This window comes from Hyla sarda, chromosome 2 (assembly GCF_029499605.1).
Source record: "Hyla sarda isolate aHylSar1 chromosome 2, aHylSar1.hap1, whole genome shotgun sequence".
In the NCBI taxonomy this organism is placed as follows: domain Eukaryota; kingdom Metazoa; phylum Chordata; class Amphibia; order Anura; family Hylidae; genus Hyla; species Hyla sarda.
Genome location: NC_079190.1, coordinates 424,027,662 through 424,044,705, shown reverse-complemented (window position 1 = coordinate 424,044,705; position 17,044 = coordinate 424,027,662). Strand labels below are relative to the sequence as shown.

The 17,044-nt window shown below is 40.6% G+C and overlaps 1 protein-coding gene across 3 annotated transcripts in view; it reads right to left on the bottom strand.

The window, feature by feature from the left end:
• Positions 1 to 6,013: 6,013 nt before the first annotated feature.
• SRPX (sushi repeat containing protein X-linked) overlaps positions 6,014 to 17,044 on the bottom strand; it is a 146,611-nt gene continuing 135,580 nt past the window's right edge. For all 3 annotated transcript variants that reach the window (XM_056558919.1, XM_056558920.1, XM_056558921.1), the window contains 2 exons: positions 16,716 to 16,837; positions 6,014 to 7,582 (listed from right to left, as the gene is read on the bottom strand). In XM_056558919.1, the coding sequence (XP_056414894.1) occupies positions 7,402 to 7,582; positions 16,716 to 16,837 (303 nt within the window). In that variant the 3' untranslated portion in view covers positions 6,014 to 7,401. The remainder of the gene's footprint in view (positions 7,583 to 16,715; positions 16,838 to 17,044) is intronic.

The following is a 17,044-nucleotide window of genomic DNA, read 5'->3' as shown; positions in this document are numbered from 1 at the left end:
GTTGCCCATGGCAACCAATCACACTTCAGATTATATTTTCTAAACCGTGCTGGAAATACTTTCAGGTTCGTATGGGCAACATGGCAAATGTTCTCCCTGTCAGTTGTCAGGGATTAGGCCAGTTATGTTGCGTACTACATCTTATTGTGAATGTTTTATTTGTACCATACATTTCTCTTCTGAAAAAAAAAACTATTATTATATAAACAGCAACATTTAAATATGTGGATTCAAATGACTTTAACAGCAGCATTCTGAGGCATTTCATACCAGAAGAAATCTTATTTTATTATTATTAAGAGGCTCTAAAAATGTCACTGTACAGTCTATTTATTGTATATAGAGGATTTCTGCAGTTTAATACAATGTTCTTGCTTACTACAGATCAGTGCATGTATCCGTCTTGGCCCCACAATACTGTATATGTGTATGTTTGGAGTAGTACTACTTTCGGAGCTTAGAGAGCCATATAAATCTCAGGCAGAGAACTGTATATTCAGTCTATATTTTGGTTACTTTAGTCTCTGAGACAGGCCCTACAGACACAATAAAGTTGATGTTGGAAGCAATTCACTTTAGATTTACTTAAAATGTATTCAAATGAAAATGTTATCGACATGTTAACATTGTTTTCATTAATAAAAAATCATTTTTACAGTATTTTCCTACATCCTCTAATGGTTTATTCTAAAACTCAGCTAACACTGGTGTCACATCTTCCATTGATAACTATATACCATAGATCCAAATGGCACCTGATGGACCACATTCACTGCAAAGGGTAGTGCTGCAAAAGGGACGGAAGCACCAAGCAACAATGTTAACAGAGCCTGAAACAGAGAATATCCATTTGAGCAGTGCCTGGGGGAAATTATAGCCTTATAATCAAATACAACAAAAGATACAAGGTTTTAAACATGTCATATGGGCTATTGGCCTGGACCATACTCAGTTTGCATCTGTACCTCTCTGTAAATGGGTCTAACAAACAGTCAGCAGGCCATAGATGATAAATATTCATGAATACCACTGCCCACATAAAGGGGTTATCCACCATAAGGTGACTTTAGAACTTACCTGCCAGACAGTAATGGACATGCTTGGGAAGGATCCGTACTTGTCTTGGGGCTAATTGGCTATGTTGTGAGCACCATAATGCTGCTGCATTCTTTTTGTGAAATGGCTATTTTCTATTGAATTTCCTCCATCCAACTACAATCCCCAGGATCCCTTGTTTCTAGGTGGGAGGTTTATTTTCTTCCTCCCACACATCAACCACCTCACCCGTTGCAGCACAGCTGAGCTCCCTTATATGTGTGCTGTGCTTTAAACTACAATTCCCTGCAGCCCTGTGGAGAATGATCTCCCTCTCACCCAGCGGTCATTTCACACAGACAGGCTCCCTTTCAACACCTGGCTAGTGATGCAATGTCTTGGGCCGCACTGCAACCCGGGAAAAGCCTGAGACAACACTCATTTTGTATCGGGATAAAGTTCACGTAAGAATTGCGAGATCGGCATCGAACTTAGATACAGACACTATATTATATTACTACACTGACTTTACAGCTACTGTAGCACAGTCAAATAATAAAAATACGTATGTCGGAATAACCTTTAACTACTTGGTCAAGAATAAGCAATGTAATCAAGTGGGTGTTTCTACTCAATGATTGACAGCTCTCTCTAATGCACACTTATATACACAGTAGTAACCCAGAATGAGCAGAGATTTACATTGCGAAATGACAATTTATTCTGGAATTATCCTTGGAATATCCTGTTTTCAGCCAACTCTAAAATGAAAAGTTAAACAGCGTTCCAATATTCGCTCTGCATAACAGTTCCCCACAGTTTTGTAAAATCTCTGCTTGCAGTCATCTAATACTAGCTAGGTTCACACATAGTATTTTGATCAGAATTAGGTCCTTATCTCTGTCAGCATTTTCAACCAAAACCAGGAGTTCGTCTAAACCGCAGATCCATTTGCTAATGTTTTTATTATAGATTTTCCCTGTGTTGGTTCCACTGCTTTTGGCAAAAGATATTGACCACAATGAGGACAAAACACTGACCAAAATACTCCATGTCAGCACAGCCTAATTGTTTATCTCTAATAGATAATAGACATTACAAGACACATCTCAAATAACACAACTACAACAAGCTGTTCACTTGTATATTTGTCACACAACAGGACAGAGTTGTAAAAAATGAAACAAAAGCCAATATTTAATACCAGAAAGCAATGGTCTTAGCAGCTGTGAAGAACTGATGAAGAAAATACTGTATACATGAAAATGATTCCACAATAAGTGAATGGGAGGTAATATGTTTAAACGGGTATTCCAGGAAAAAACTTTTTTTTTTTATATCAACTGGTTCCAGAAAGTTAAACAGATTTGTAAATTACGTTTATTAAAAAATCTTAATCCTTCTAATAATTATCAGCTGCTGAAGTTGAGTTGTTCTTTTCTGTTTGGCAACAGTGCTCTCTGCTGACATCTCTGCTTGTCTCGGGAACTGCATAGAGTAGAAGAGGTTTGCTATGGGTATCTACTTCTACTCTGGAGAGTTCCCGAGACAGGTGTCATCAGAAAGCACTTAGACAGAAAATAACTCAACTTCAGCAGCTCATAAGTACTGAAAGGATTAAGATTTTTTTATAGAAGTAATTTACAAATCTGTTTAACCTTCTGGAGCCAGTTGATGTCTAAAAAAAGTTTTTTTTCCTGGATAACCCCTTTAATGGAAGAAATACTTTGCTTTCGCTTCTATAGAAGTCTCTTTTAAAACTACAATGTGATTTTAATATAATAAAGAACACAAAAACAACAACCAGGAGAGCATGCAACAATTCATTTTAATTATCCACAGAAAATAATGTATATTCCTCTTCCACAATATAATATACAATAGCATCTCTGCATAAAAAATATTTTATTCTTAAAAGCTTTCATTATTACCATATATAAAAATGTGTCCTCTAGAAACCCCCAAATTGTACAGTATTTAAGTCACATGATCTGTATAACTTTATGGAAGACAAAAGAAAAAAAGAAACTGTACATAAGGCGTAAAGCAACATCACGCATATCCTGTGCCTCCAATGTGTTTGGCATAGAAAACTAATGCAAGAAAGCTTCAGTCAGGTTTTTATGGATATGTGGATTTCAATGATAACAGACACTGAATAGTGAAATCTGTTGGGACTTTCTTTTAACCCCTTAACAACCCAGTCTGTTTGGGCCTCGATGACCCAGCTAATAAAAATCATTTTTGCATTTAAGTTTTTTTTTCTTGCCTTTTGTGAACCGTAACATTTTTAGTGACACCTTATTTTTTACCATAAAATGTAAGGCGGAATTGAAACAATATAATTTGTGGGGTGAAATAAATATAAAAATAAATATTAAACATATTGCAAATCTTAACGTTTTTCATTTTTATAGTAAAACTGAAATGTAATTTCTATTCTATAGGTCAATACAATTCTAAGAATACCCACTTTTAAAAAGTAAAACACTTCCTTTTACAAAATACATTTGCCTAAAATATTCTCTATATTTCCATCTACAGGGCTGTATGAGGGCTAATTTTTTATGCAATGACCTGTAGTTTTAATTGGTACCATTATGGCTTAGATGGCAGTTTTTGATCATTTCTTCTTATTTTTTATATTCTGTTTTTATATTCTGTTTTACACTATTATATGCAGCCGTGAGAATGCTTATACTGATCAGTGCTAAACTATTGCATATCGTTGATAAGTTAGATTCGTCCTCTGCTGCTACAGCCTGCCTGGGGTAGGCACAGAGGCCTTCAGAAGGACTCCAGCTGCCATGTCAATGCACTTCTTAAATGTCATGATCACTATTCATCGCGGCATCCATGAAGCTTAGTAACTGACATCACCATACTGTCAACTTACAGTGAGTGCCAGTTGCTAATAGCAGCCGACACTCACAGTCTATAAAGTGAGCACAGTGCGGGAGCTTGCTTCACACAACTGTACCAACTGTATGATGTTATCGACATGGTGGGAGGGGTTAAAGGCATTGTCTACGATTTGAAACACATTAATGAGTTATTATGAAGACAGTGCCATACCTACCACAGGTTGTATATTGCAATGCTGCTCATCCCCATAATGGAGCTTAGCTGTGATACCAGACACAACCGTAGTTAGACATATTTTTGTAATCCTGGACCAATGGTTTAAGCAAAGCTAATCAATGTAATTCTTGGTCAGATAAGCTTGATCGCAACTCTTTGAACTTTACATGGTGCTCGAAGACGGCAGCCAGGATATGGTTAGCTCTAAAGGGTAGAAGCAAACTGCATGTTTTCTTGAGACGGTATATCCAGCATTGTTATGGTAACATTATTTTACCTATGTCTGTGGTGAGATTGATTTTGTATTCTGTTGTATTCTGAGCGGAGGGGGCATTCCTTGTGAAGCGTGTTCCTACCTCCTAGGCTTGCTTAATCTTTTACTTTGAAGAACTGTATCACCTATACCATAACTTCAATCAGATACTGACTAATATTATTTCTTTCTAATCTGAATTCATTTTCAGATTTTTTTTTTACTTTATACAAGTTTATGGGGGAAATACATTTTACCTGAGCTGCTACCCTGCTTTATAGCAGCCCCATGGATCATAAGAGCCAGTGGTCTAGAGAGTTTTCTAGGCATGCTCTGTGATCTATACATGGAGGTGGAACGGAGCTATGGTCATCTCCTATTGTAAATGGTTTAGATCTGCTTCCAGCTGTCTTATAGTGGTGTTATTCATTGTAAACTTGATGGGGATAATGAGATGATTGATGAGAAGGAAATGTCAGTCTATTGTGAACTTCAAAGGTTATTGTGAAAACTGCAATATATCAGAATTTATTAGAAAAATCAAAAGTAGCATGGAAATATAAAAAAAAGAATAAACAACGTATGTATAAAGTGTACCTTTAATCTTGTGGGCCCTTTTATGAAAAGGTGTAGCATTGTGCACAATATTTTTCTAGATTGGTTACATTTTGAATTTAGCGCCAGAAAACCTTCATCGCATGCTCATTCTCCCCGTTTCCCATTGCTTGTAACTGTGCAATAAGAGAAAAATTCCTGCTCCATCTCCATAGCATAGCACCCATAGCCAGCACAATACCCAGGGCCCTAGGATCACTTAACACTGGGTCTTGCTCTGGCTATGGGTGCTACAAAGACAGGGCAGGGAGTTCCGTCCCCTAATGCACAGTTTCAAGCGGTAGGAAGCGGGGAGAATAGGTGCTTGGTGAAGGTATTTCAGTGCTGAATTCAAAATGAAAGTAATTTAGAAGAAAGACTATTTAGCACAGTGGGTTTTTTTTTTTTCATAATAAGGCCCACAACACTGAAGGTTCACTTTACTGTGAAAACATGAAAACCACAATATGTAATGTCTTATAGCATATTCCATTTAAATGCAGTAGAGCAAAGAAAAATGTTTGTGAAGGTGCCTGTACCTTCTTCATCTCAGCATTCTGGAGACAGCTAGAAGCATTGCCGAGAGTACAATGTCCATTATGATGTCTCTTTGCAAAGCATTTTATGACATGGTAGATAGTGACTACAAGAGAGCGTTGACCAGCACCAAAGCTCAGCTCAATTTAATTTCTTGGGTACAGTCATGATAGAAGAACATTGCTTAAAATCCATGACTGTCTATGTTTCTGGAACATTTTGCTGATATTATAAGGCCCCTTTCACACTACAAATTTACTCCGTTTTAAAGATCTGTACGGAGTTCCGTCTGAAAATAAGCTGTAAAGCGTCAGTTACAAAACACTATATAAAAGAAAAGGAATCCCGGCACACCAATATCTTGCTGAAGGTGAAGCTTTTTATTTAAGCATGTATTACATGGGTTACGGCCATTCCAGCCTTTATCAACTGCATAGTAATAGTACAGACTAACATGCTATTTATGCGCCAAACACTCAATAATTACGTCATCAGTGATCCCAGACTGCCTCCCCCCATGATGTTGTGCTCTCACAAATTTGAATGGATATTTGAAATATTTGAAATATTAATGGAGACAAGCCCATAGTATCGGGGGTGGTTACTTCAGCTCCTGTATACGTTGCAAATCCTCCGGCAAATCTTTTCCAATAAAGGTTTTTTTTACATGTCAATCCAGGAATGTTATCTATCTCATCAAATGCCCGTGCGGTCTCCTATACGTTGGGGAGACTACTCAGCGTGTGGGGCACCGCATTAACAGGCATAAATCCAGTATTCGATGTAAAAATTTACTGCTGCCGATACCGAACCATTTTCATGCTAAAATTCATAACATTGCTCAGCTACAATACCAAGTAAATGACTAGGTAATTCCCCCACGAAGGGGCGCTGACCTTTTAAAAACTGTTAGCCCGCAAGGAGGCTTATTGGATTCATAAACTTGGTACACTGGAACCTCGTGGTTTAAACCGCGACTATGAACTATCTAGACTTTTATATTGAATATAATTACCATATAGCCACTTATGTATTGTTTCTTCTTTCCATAGTTGCAACGTCCGGTCTGAAGTAACTACCCCTGATACTACAGTCTTGTCTCCATTCATAAATTTGTGAGAGCACAACGTCACGGGGGGAGGCGGTCTGGGATCACTGATGACGTAATTATTGAGTGTTTGGCGCATAAATAGCACGTTAGTCTGTACTATTACTATGCAGTTGATAAAGGCTGGAATGGCCGTAACGCGTGCTGCGTTCACCCATGTAATACATGCTTGAATAAAAAGCTTCACCTTCAGCAAGATATTGGTGTGCCAGGATTCCTTTTCTTTCTTCGTAACTCTACAGTGACGTCCTAACTATTCTCTGGATTACAAAATCCTATATGGCCGTTAGAAAATCCCATTATAGTCTATGGGATTTTTCTAATAGCCGGTTTAACCCGTTATAGCCCGTTAATAATAACGGACGTTATTTTGTGATGGAAGATAGTAACGGGAGAAATAGTGCATGCACGATTTTCTAACGGCCGTATAGGATTTTGTAACTGACGTTTTCAGCTGATTTTCAGACGGAACTTCGTACGGATCTTTAAAACTGAGTAATTTTATAGTGTGAAACAAGCCTAACATGGGTTAAAATTGTATCCAAATGTTACTAAAAATAACAGCCCCAGCGGTTTTAACTGACCATTCAATGGGTTTGCCAAGCAGCAGTAGAATGGGAAGGCTAATGTATCCCCCCGAGTGTACGTAATACTGAATCCAATAAATCTGGCACTGATCATGCATTTGTGATGTTAAAAGCCGAAATATAGAAAGGAAATTCACAAAAATCTGTACAGCAGGAATATGCAGCAGCAGCTCTCCATCACTTTATTCAAAGTTGTTCGGTACATGTCAGTTACATGTGTGTCCTACTTCAGCTTGAAATGCCATCTCATCTTTTCGAAGAGGGAAGGAGTCAATGAGTGTGAAAAGGTCTGAATTGTTTATAGGGATGGCATATCTTTCTTTGTCCACGCCATGTTTATCCAGAATGACCATCTGAAATTTTCTTTCTGGTATTCTTAGAAGCAATCTAGAGATAATAAAATATGGTGAGACAAAGGAAGTAATAAGTTGTAAATTAGAGTTAGGATATGTTTACATCAGTACCGCGGATTATGTCACAAAGGACAAAAACGGAATCTGACAGGTCCCACTGATTTTTAAAGGGGTCTGCCGGATTTGTTATTTTGCAGGATTTTAGAAAAAAAAAAAAAAAGACCAGCAGAATTTTTTTTCTGCTAAAATTCTATCATTTTAACAGAATCAGTGAACAGAGCTCCCTGACTGATGTGAACGAGGTCTTAGATGCACAGTTAATAGTAAAAAAAAAAAAAGGCTGAGTAGCAATGATTTTTGGCCGGCATATAGTATAGGATCAGCTGACAAACGAGCGTTTGCACGTTCATCAATTAATCCCTGAGCTAATTACACAGGGCAAAATTGGCCTGGTCTGCCAAAAATAGGCCCTTAAGAAGGATTGCTTCCCCCTGCCCATAAAACGGTGCTAATGCATTTTGAGTTCATACCCTCTTTATATCATACATTGAGTACAAGCAGCTACCTGCTTGAACTGCAGTAGTGCCATTTTGTGTACCAAATCTTTGGTTATATGTCTCAATTTTATTGGGATTTCAAATTAAACTGAGATTTTATTGGATCATGATCTATGATTCACAAACCATGCTTATGTAGCCTTAGGGTTAAATAAATTGCACATAAAACCCCAAAGCAATGGGTTAAGCTAAATTGATAAATAAATAAAGGTGCACACATACAGTCATGGCTGTAAATGTTGGCACCCCTGAAATTTTTGAAGAAAATTAAGTATTTCTCACAGAAAAGGATTGCAGTAACATATGTTTACACATGTTTATTCCCTTTGTGCTTTTTGGAACTAAACCAAAATAGGGAGGAAAAAAAGCAAATTGGACATAGGGTCACATCAAACTCCAAAAATGGTCTGGACTAAATTATTGACCCCCTTAACTTAATATTTGGTTGCACACCCTTTGGAAAAAATAACAAATCAGGCGCTTCCTATAATCATCAATAAGCTTCTTACACCTCTCAGCCGGAATGTTTGACCACTTTTCCTTTGCAAACTTCTCCAAGTCTCTGTTATTGGAAGGGTGCCTTTTCCCAACATCAATTTTAAGATCTCTCCACAGGTGTTCAATGAGATTTAGATCTGGACTCATTGCTGGCCACTTCAGAACTCTCCAGCGCTTTGTTGCCATCCATTTCGGGGTGCTTTTTGTTTGGGGTCATTGTCCTGCTGGAAGACCCAAGATCTCGATTGCAATCCCAGCTTTCTGACACTGGGCTGTAAAGTGCAACCCAAAATCTATTGTTAATCCTCAGATTTCATGATGCCTTGCACACATTCAAGGCACCCAGTGCCAGAGGCAGGAAAACAACCCCAAAACATCCTTGAACCTCCACCATATTTCACTGTACTGTGTTCTTTTCTTTGTAGGCCTCATTCCATTTTCAGTAAACAGTAGAATAATGTGCTTTACCAAAAAGCTCTATCTTGGTCTGATCTGTCCACTAGATGTTTTCCCAGAAGGATTTTGACTTACTCAAATTCATTTTGGAAAAATGTAGTCTTGCTTTTTTATGTCTCTGTGTCAGCAGTGGGGTCTTCCTGGGTCTCCTGCCATAGCGTTTCATTTCATTTAAATGTCGACGGATAGTTCGCGCTGACTCTGATGCTTCCTGAGCCTGCAGGACACCTTGAATATTATTGGAACTTGTTTGGGGCTGCTTATCCACCATCTGGACTATCCTGTGTTGAGAACTTTCATACATTTTTCTCTTCCATCCACATCCAGGGAGATTAGCTACAGTGCCATGGGTTGCAAACGTCTTGATAATGTTGTGCACTGTGGACAAAGGCAAATCTAGATCTCTGGAGATGGACTTGTAACCTTGAGATTGTTGATATTTTTCCACAATTTTGTTTCTCAAGTCCTCAGACAGTTCTCTTCTCCTCTTTCTGTTGTCTATGCTTAGTGTGGAGCACACACACAGACACACAATGCAAAGACTAAGTGAACTTCTCTCCTTTTTATATGCTTTCAGGTGTAATTTTTATATTGCCCACAGCTGTTACGTGCCCCAGGGCGGTTTAAAGGAACATCACATGCTTGAAACAATCTTATTTTTCCACAATTTTGAAAGGGTGCCAATAATTTTGTCCAGCCCACTTTTGGAGTTTGGTGTGGCATCATGTCCAATTTGTTTTTTTACCTCCTATTTTTGGTTTATTTCCAATACACACAAAGGGAATAAACATGTGTATAGCAAAACATGTGTTACTGCAATCCTTTTCTGTGAGAAATACTTCATTTTCTTGAAAAATTTCAGGGATGCCAACATTTACGTCCATGACTGTATATCATAAATACTAGGGATGTCCCGATACTGGTATCGGTATTGGGGCCGATACTAGCCATTTACATGGTATCGGGGACTCGTTTAATGTCCCCGATACTATGCCCGATACCTGGTGCTGCTCTGCTGCCCCGTTCTTCCATCCTCCCATCCGCATCATAGTGTTCCATGGAGGAGCATGTGACACACACGTCACTCCGCCTCCTCCCCTGCGCCCAGCGTAACGCTACGCAGGAAGCAGAGTGACGTATATATGTCACATGCTCCTCCATAGGACGACACAATGAGGACCGGAGGATGGGAGAACGGGGCAGCAGAGCGGCAGCAGCAACCGACAGAGGAGGTGAGCTGCATGCAAGGAGGGGGCTGCTACTAATGTCTAAATGGGGGGCCCTGCTGCTGTCTAAAGGGGGGGGGCTGCTGCTGTCTAAAGGGGGGGCCTGCTGCTGTCTAAAGGGGGGGCCCTGCTGCTGTCTAAAGGGGGGGGCGCTGCTGTCTAAACGGGGGGGGGCTGTTGCTGTCTAAAGGGGGGGCCTGCTGCTGTCTAAAGGGGGGGGGCTGCTGCTGTCTAAAGGGGGGGCCCTGCTGCTGTCTAAAGGGGGGCCTGCTGCTGACTAAAGGGGGGGGCTGCTGCTGTCTAAAGGGGGTGGCCCTGCTGCTGTCTAAAGGGGGTGGCCCTGATGCTGTCTAAAGGGGGGTCCATGCTGCTGTCTAAAGGGGGGCCCTGTTGCTGTCTAAAGGGGGGCCCTGCTGCTGTCTAATAGGGGGGCCCTGCTGCTGTCTAATGGGGGGGGGGGGGGGGGGGCCTGCAAATCAGGCACATCTGGCACTGCCTGATTTGAGTCCCTGGCAGCGTAGTGTGTTACTTATGGTAGCGTTTGTTACTTTGGTCCCAGCTCTCTGCAGGTCACTCACTAGGTCCCCCAGTGTGGTTTTAGGATTTTTGCTCACCGATCTTGTGATCATTTTGACACCACGGGGAGAGAACTTGCATGGAGCCCCAGATCGAGGGAGATTATCAGTGGTCTTGTATGTCTTCCATTTTCTAATAATTTCTCCCACAGTTGATTTCTTCACACCAAACTGCTTGCCTATTGCAGATTCAGTCTCAATAGGGCTGACAGCTCTTGGTCTTGGTCATAGTGGAGTTTGGAGTGCGACTGTTTGAGGTTGTGGACAGGTGTCTTTTATACTGATAAGTTCAAGCAGGTGCCATTAATACAGGTAACGAGTGGAGGACAGAGGAGTCTTTTGAAGAAGTTAGAGGTCTGTGAGAGCCAGAAATCTTGCTTGTTTGCAGGTTACCAAATACTTATTTTCCACCATAATTTGCACAATTGGTGGCTGACTAAATACTTTGTTGCCCCACTCTACATCAGACATAACCTTAAAGGGGTGCTCCAGTGAATTTTTTTTTTTAATCAACTGGTGCCAGAAAGGTAAACAGATTTGTAAATTACTTCTATTTAAAAATCGTAATCCTTTCAGTACTTATCAGCTGCTGTATGCTCCACAGGAAGTTCTTTTCTTTTTAAATTTATTTTCTGTCTGACCACAGTGCTCTCTGCTGACACCTCTGTCTGTCTCAGGAACTGTCCAGAACAGGATAGGTTTGCTAAGGGGATTTGCTCCTGCTCTGGAAAGTTCCAGAGACAGACAGAGGTGTCAGCAGAGAGCACTATGGTCATACAGAAAATAAATTTAAAAAGAAAAGAACTTCCTGTGGAGCATATAGCACTAGAAGGGTTATGGTTTTTAAATAGAAGTAATTTACAAATCTGTTTAACTTTCTGGCACCAATACATTTAAAAAAATTAGTTTTTTACGGAGTACCCCTTTAAGGGCTGGCTTCCAAAATGGTGCAAGTCTAGGACATTCCCACCATATTTTGCTAAACACAGTTGTTCAAAAGGCATACGCGAGCAATGGAAATTGGCCAGCCCTGATAGGGAGAAGTAAAAATATTGTACCTGGAGGTATACAAAAGGAGCATGATGAGACAACGGCCAGTCACTTAATAAGGAATGAATAGGCTTCAGAAAATCTCCAGCTATGACATGGTGGAACTATAAAAAGTTAGACAAGAAGAACTGAGGATAATCCCGGTGGAAATGCTGAGTGATCTGTGATCAGAAGAAGGGGTAAATTAGGGAGCAATGTGACTAGGGTGGGGTGTGTAGAACAGGACAGGGGGACAAAGTCATGGACAGTGGGGGACCAGGTCCATGGCTCTCTGGACTGTGCAGAACTGGGCCAGTAGCAGAGAGTAATTGAAACTAAACAGCTGGAAGAAGAATTTTCATTCCCAACTAGTAAATGCCATGCAATGGCCATGTAAGGGGAAAGGAGGAGTGTAGGGAATCTACTATGTGTCCTGGCAATGAAAGATTCAGTGCCTCAGATTTAAAAAAAAAAAAATAAATGATTATTTTGAAGTTAGACCCAAACTTTGACATGCAGGCCATCAGGGAGTGCAGAGAAACTAAAGGATTAGTCAATTAGATCAATATAAATAAAAAGGTCATCCCCAAAGGCAGAGCATTTGTATTCCCCACCACCAACAACCCCACCGTGGATATTGGGGTCTACCCTGTTCAACGCTAGCAAATGTTCCATTACCAGAACATACAACAGTGGGGACAGACGACTCTCTTGTCGTGTGGCATTACAAATAGGAAGTCTGATAGGAAACCATTAACCTTTAATCAAGCAGCAGGGGATTGATAAAGTGCCAGTATTTGGCTAGGTTTCCACTTTTTTTTTTCAAAAACGCCAATAAAAACTCCCATTCTGCCACTTAGTGTTTTTTTTTTATGTGAAAAAACGCTGTGGCCAGATGTTAGCTGCAAGTCAATAGGGAACTGCAAAATGCCGTATCCACTTGACGTTACGTTATTTTTTAATTCTTTTGGCGTTTTTCTGCTATTTTGGGCTCCTTGTCAGTTTAACCCCTTAAGGACACATGACGTACTGGAACGTCATGTGTCCGCTCCCGATCTATAACGCGGGGCCACGGCGTGGCCCCGCGTCATAGCGGTCGGGCCGGCCTCTAACAACGGCCGGGACCCGTGGCTAATAGCGCGCGGCATTGATCGCTGTGCCGTGCGCTATTTAACCCTTAGTCTAAAGTGAAACTGAAACCATGCCGGTTAGCTCAGTGGGCTGTTCGGGATAGCCGCGGGATACCTGCCTCCTCGCTGTACGATCGCCGATTGACTGCTCAGTGCCTGAGATCCAGGCATGAGCTGTCAAGCGGCAGAATCATCGATCACTGGTTTCTTATGAGAAACCAGTGATCAATGTGAAAGATCAGTGTGTGCAGTGTTATAGGTCCCTATGGAACCTATAGCACTGCAAAAAAAAGTGAAGAAAAAAAAGTGAATAAATATCATTTAACCCCTTCCCTATTAAAAGTTTGAATCACCCCCCTTTTCCCATAAAAAAAAACACAGTGTAAATAAAAATAAACATATATGGTATCGCCGCGTGCGGAAATGTCCGAATTATAAAAATATATTGTTAATTAAATCTTCTGGGAGCATATGCAATGCTTGATATCCAGCGTTTTACTGGTAGTATTCCTGACTTCCCACCCAGTAACAGACCCCACTTGGTCAGGCTGTTTGAGAGAAGGGATAATATTATTTATTTGATTATCCAGAAGTTTGGAATAGATTTTTAGATCCACGTTTAACAGGGAAATTAGGTGATTACTATTAAAAGATTAGAGATCTTTCCTGGTTTGGGCCGTGAAGGCAATTGGAAAAGGAGTCAAAGTGGGATATAGAATAAAAATCAGACAGAGGTTCCAGAAATGTTTTAAAAAATTTGTCCATAAAGCCACCTGGGCCTGTAAACAATTCAAATTTGACCAGCACTATGTAACACCCCATGGGTGACCCCTGCTGTGTCACTTACCGATTTGGCTTTGGGCCACACTTGGGAGTGGATTCTAAGTATACTACTGGCTTTCAACCCATATTCCATTCCTGCATGCGCAAGCTGGACTTCAGTTGCAGGGAAGATTCCAGGTCGTTACCGAAAGAGTGGTTTCAGTTAAGCGGCAGCTGGCCTGACAGGAAAGAACACCAAGCACTGGTGATGCAGTCAGAAAGGGCAAGCTGATGGTGTAGTGTAGCAAACAGAGTCCGTTACAGTCTGACTTGGGGTTGGTAGCAGAGCTGAATAGCTCAGGAGCATCCAGGTGGTGTTTAGTTAACTCAGAAGACAAAGGTATGGTTGACAGTCTGGGTCATGCACTGGAGAATCAGCCAGGTACAGCAGGATCAGATAGAGGCAGAATTAGGTAACAATCTTGGGTCCAGAACACAGCAGAGCAGAACACGTTTGCTAGCAGAAACCACAAAATTGCTTAGGCACCACAAGAAGGGTGGAGTGCTCAAATATAGGTTGCACCTGGCAGGGATTGGAGGAGGACCGGAAGAATAATGACTCAAACAGACCATTAAAAAAAGAGCCCAAGCACACGCTTAGCCTTTATAGAGAAAGATGCCATGGAGTCTGCATGCAGCTTGGCCGAGGTAAGCAGGGGGATGTGCTGCACAACAACAGCTGCCAACCCCAGGGATTGCACACTATTTAAAATTAATTGTTTCTGGACTAAATGGCCCTTTTACAAATTTTGCATTTGTGGTGGAGAGTTTAGTTATTTTTATACTAAACATTATTTGTAAAGTTGTGCTCAGCGTTCATCAACATAATTTAATAATAATACCTTTTTTCATTTTGGTGTATATCTATTATTCTGTTCTCCCCATGAAACATTCTTAAAGGGGTACTCCGGTGGAAAACTTTTTTTTTTTAAATCAACTGGTGCCAGAAAGTTAAACAGATTTGTAAATGACTTCTATAAAAAAAATATTCCCTTCCAGTACTTTTTATCAGCGGTATGCTACCGAAAAAAATTCTATACTTATTGAATTTCTTTTTTGTCTTGTCCACAGTGCTCTCTGCTGACACCTGCTGCCCGTATCAGGAACTGTCCAGAGCAGCATAGGTTTGCAATGGGGATTTTCTCCTGCACTGGACAGTTCCTGATATGGGCAGCAGGTATCAGCAGAGAGCACTGTGGACAAGACAAAAAAGAAATTCAAAAAGTATAGAATTTTCTCTGTAGCATATAGCTCATAAAAGGTACTGGAAGGGTAAAGATTTTTTTTTAATAGAAGTAATTTACAAATCTGTTTAACTTTCTGGCACCAGTTGATTAAAAAAAAAAAGTTTTCCACTGGTGTACCCCTTTAACATTAAGAAATGTGAAAGAATACATGAGAAGCATTTAACCTAAGTAAATAGAAAAAAAAAACTGTAAAAGAAAAATGTATCCAAAAAGTTAATATAGACATCAAAATATTTTTTATACAGTCACCAGTATTCTTTATTTTGTCTTATTAAAATATTAAAATTTCAATAATTTAAACAGCATGGATGATTCACAACCATCAAGAGAGCTTACTCCACACCCGATCCCCTTGATAATATTTAATTTCAGTAATTAAATATGAGATATTTTGGGAGCATCAGGAAAACACATAATCATAATAAATAGGAAACAAAATAAGAGGAGTAACAAACTGATACGGATGGGTTAGAACATCAGTTAATTAGGTAATACAGTCATCAGAAAGAATTAGTCATAATACAAAGGGCACCAGTGCTAACACAACACTACAATATTGCAGTGACATCTTCTACAGCTTTTATGTTTGACAGATATACAAAAAGTAATCTGTGTGATTGTGGTTGCAGAGACATTCGGGGACAATTTGACCATAAGGCCACATTCACAAAATTTATTTTTACCATATTTTTTGGTATTAAAACAGCAGTTTTTCATGTAAAACTGCTGAATGATTGATTTTTTTCCAGCTTTTTTTTTTTTTATTAAAATATTTTTTCACAGCTAAATATCTTTAGTGGTGTATCCCTTACGCCTTGTATAAGTCCTTGTTATTGTTACAAAGTTGAACATTTATTACATGTTATACTGATTTTGCAACTTTTTGACAAATGCAACTAAATTGCACCATTCAAGCCTGGGACTCAAGTCATTGCTTATTTGTTTCTGCTTAAAGGGATTGTGCGCTGCCCTGCCTTTCGGAGCTCCGCTCGCAGCGTCCGTAAGTTCATTACTCCGAACGCTGTGTGCGGGCTTCCGTGTTAGCGTCCGCCCCCTCGTGACGTCACGCCCGGCCCCTCGTGCCCTCACGCCCGCCCCCTCAATGAAAGTCTATGGGAAGGGGGCGCGACCGCTGTCACGCCCCCTTCCCATAGACTTTCGTTGAGGGGGCGGGCGTGACTCCACGAGGGGCCGGGCATGACGTCACGAGGGGGCGGCAGCTAACATGGCAGCCCGCACACAGCGTTCAGAGTAATGAACTTCTGGACGCTGTGAGCGGAGCTCTGAAAGGCAGGGCAGCGCACAACCCCTTTAAAGGGGTACTCCGCCCCTAGACATCTTATCCTCTATCCAAAGGACAGACATCCAGTGCACGGAGCGGCCATCACACCACCTCCCATAGACTTTCATTGAGGGGCGTGGCCGTGATGTCACAAGCCTCCGGCGCTGAACCCGACGCTCTAAACGAGTGCCTGGTGCAGCACGGAGATTGTGGGGGGTCCCCAGCGGCGGGATCCCCGTGATCAGACATCTTATCCCTATCCTTTGGATAGGGGATAAGATGTCTAGGGCGGAGTACCCCTTTAAGCTTGTCAAGTCTGATAGACACACATTCAATTCTGCATACCTTAGCTGTAGTCCTAATGCTGGAGGGAGCAGCCTGCGTCCTATTCTTCCAATGTACGTTGGATATACACCAAATAATTCAATGATTGTCACATGTCTTAAGTCCAAGCCACACTGAGCTTGCTAGAAGAAGAAAAAACACTAAACTTATACAAAGGTAACACAAAAATAGCTAACTAACACAGTATTCCAAAATGATAAGTACAATGCGGGGAGACATATGAATATTGCCATGGGGTGCATAAATCTTCAATACATTTTGGCAATTTATCATGATAAATTTGCTGAATTTTAAACACTCTTCTTTATGCTATTGCCTGACAGAAATGT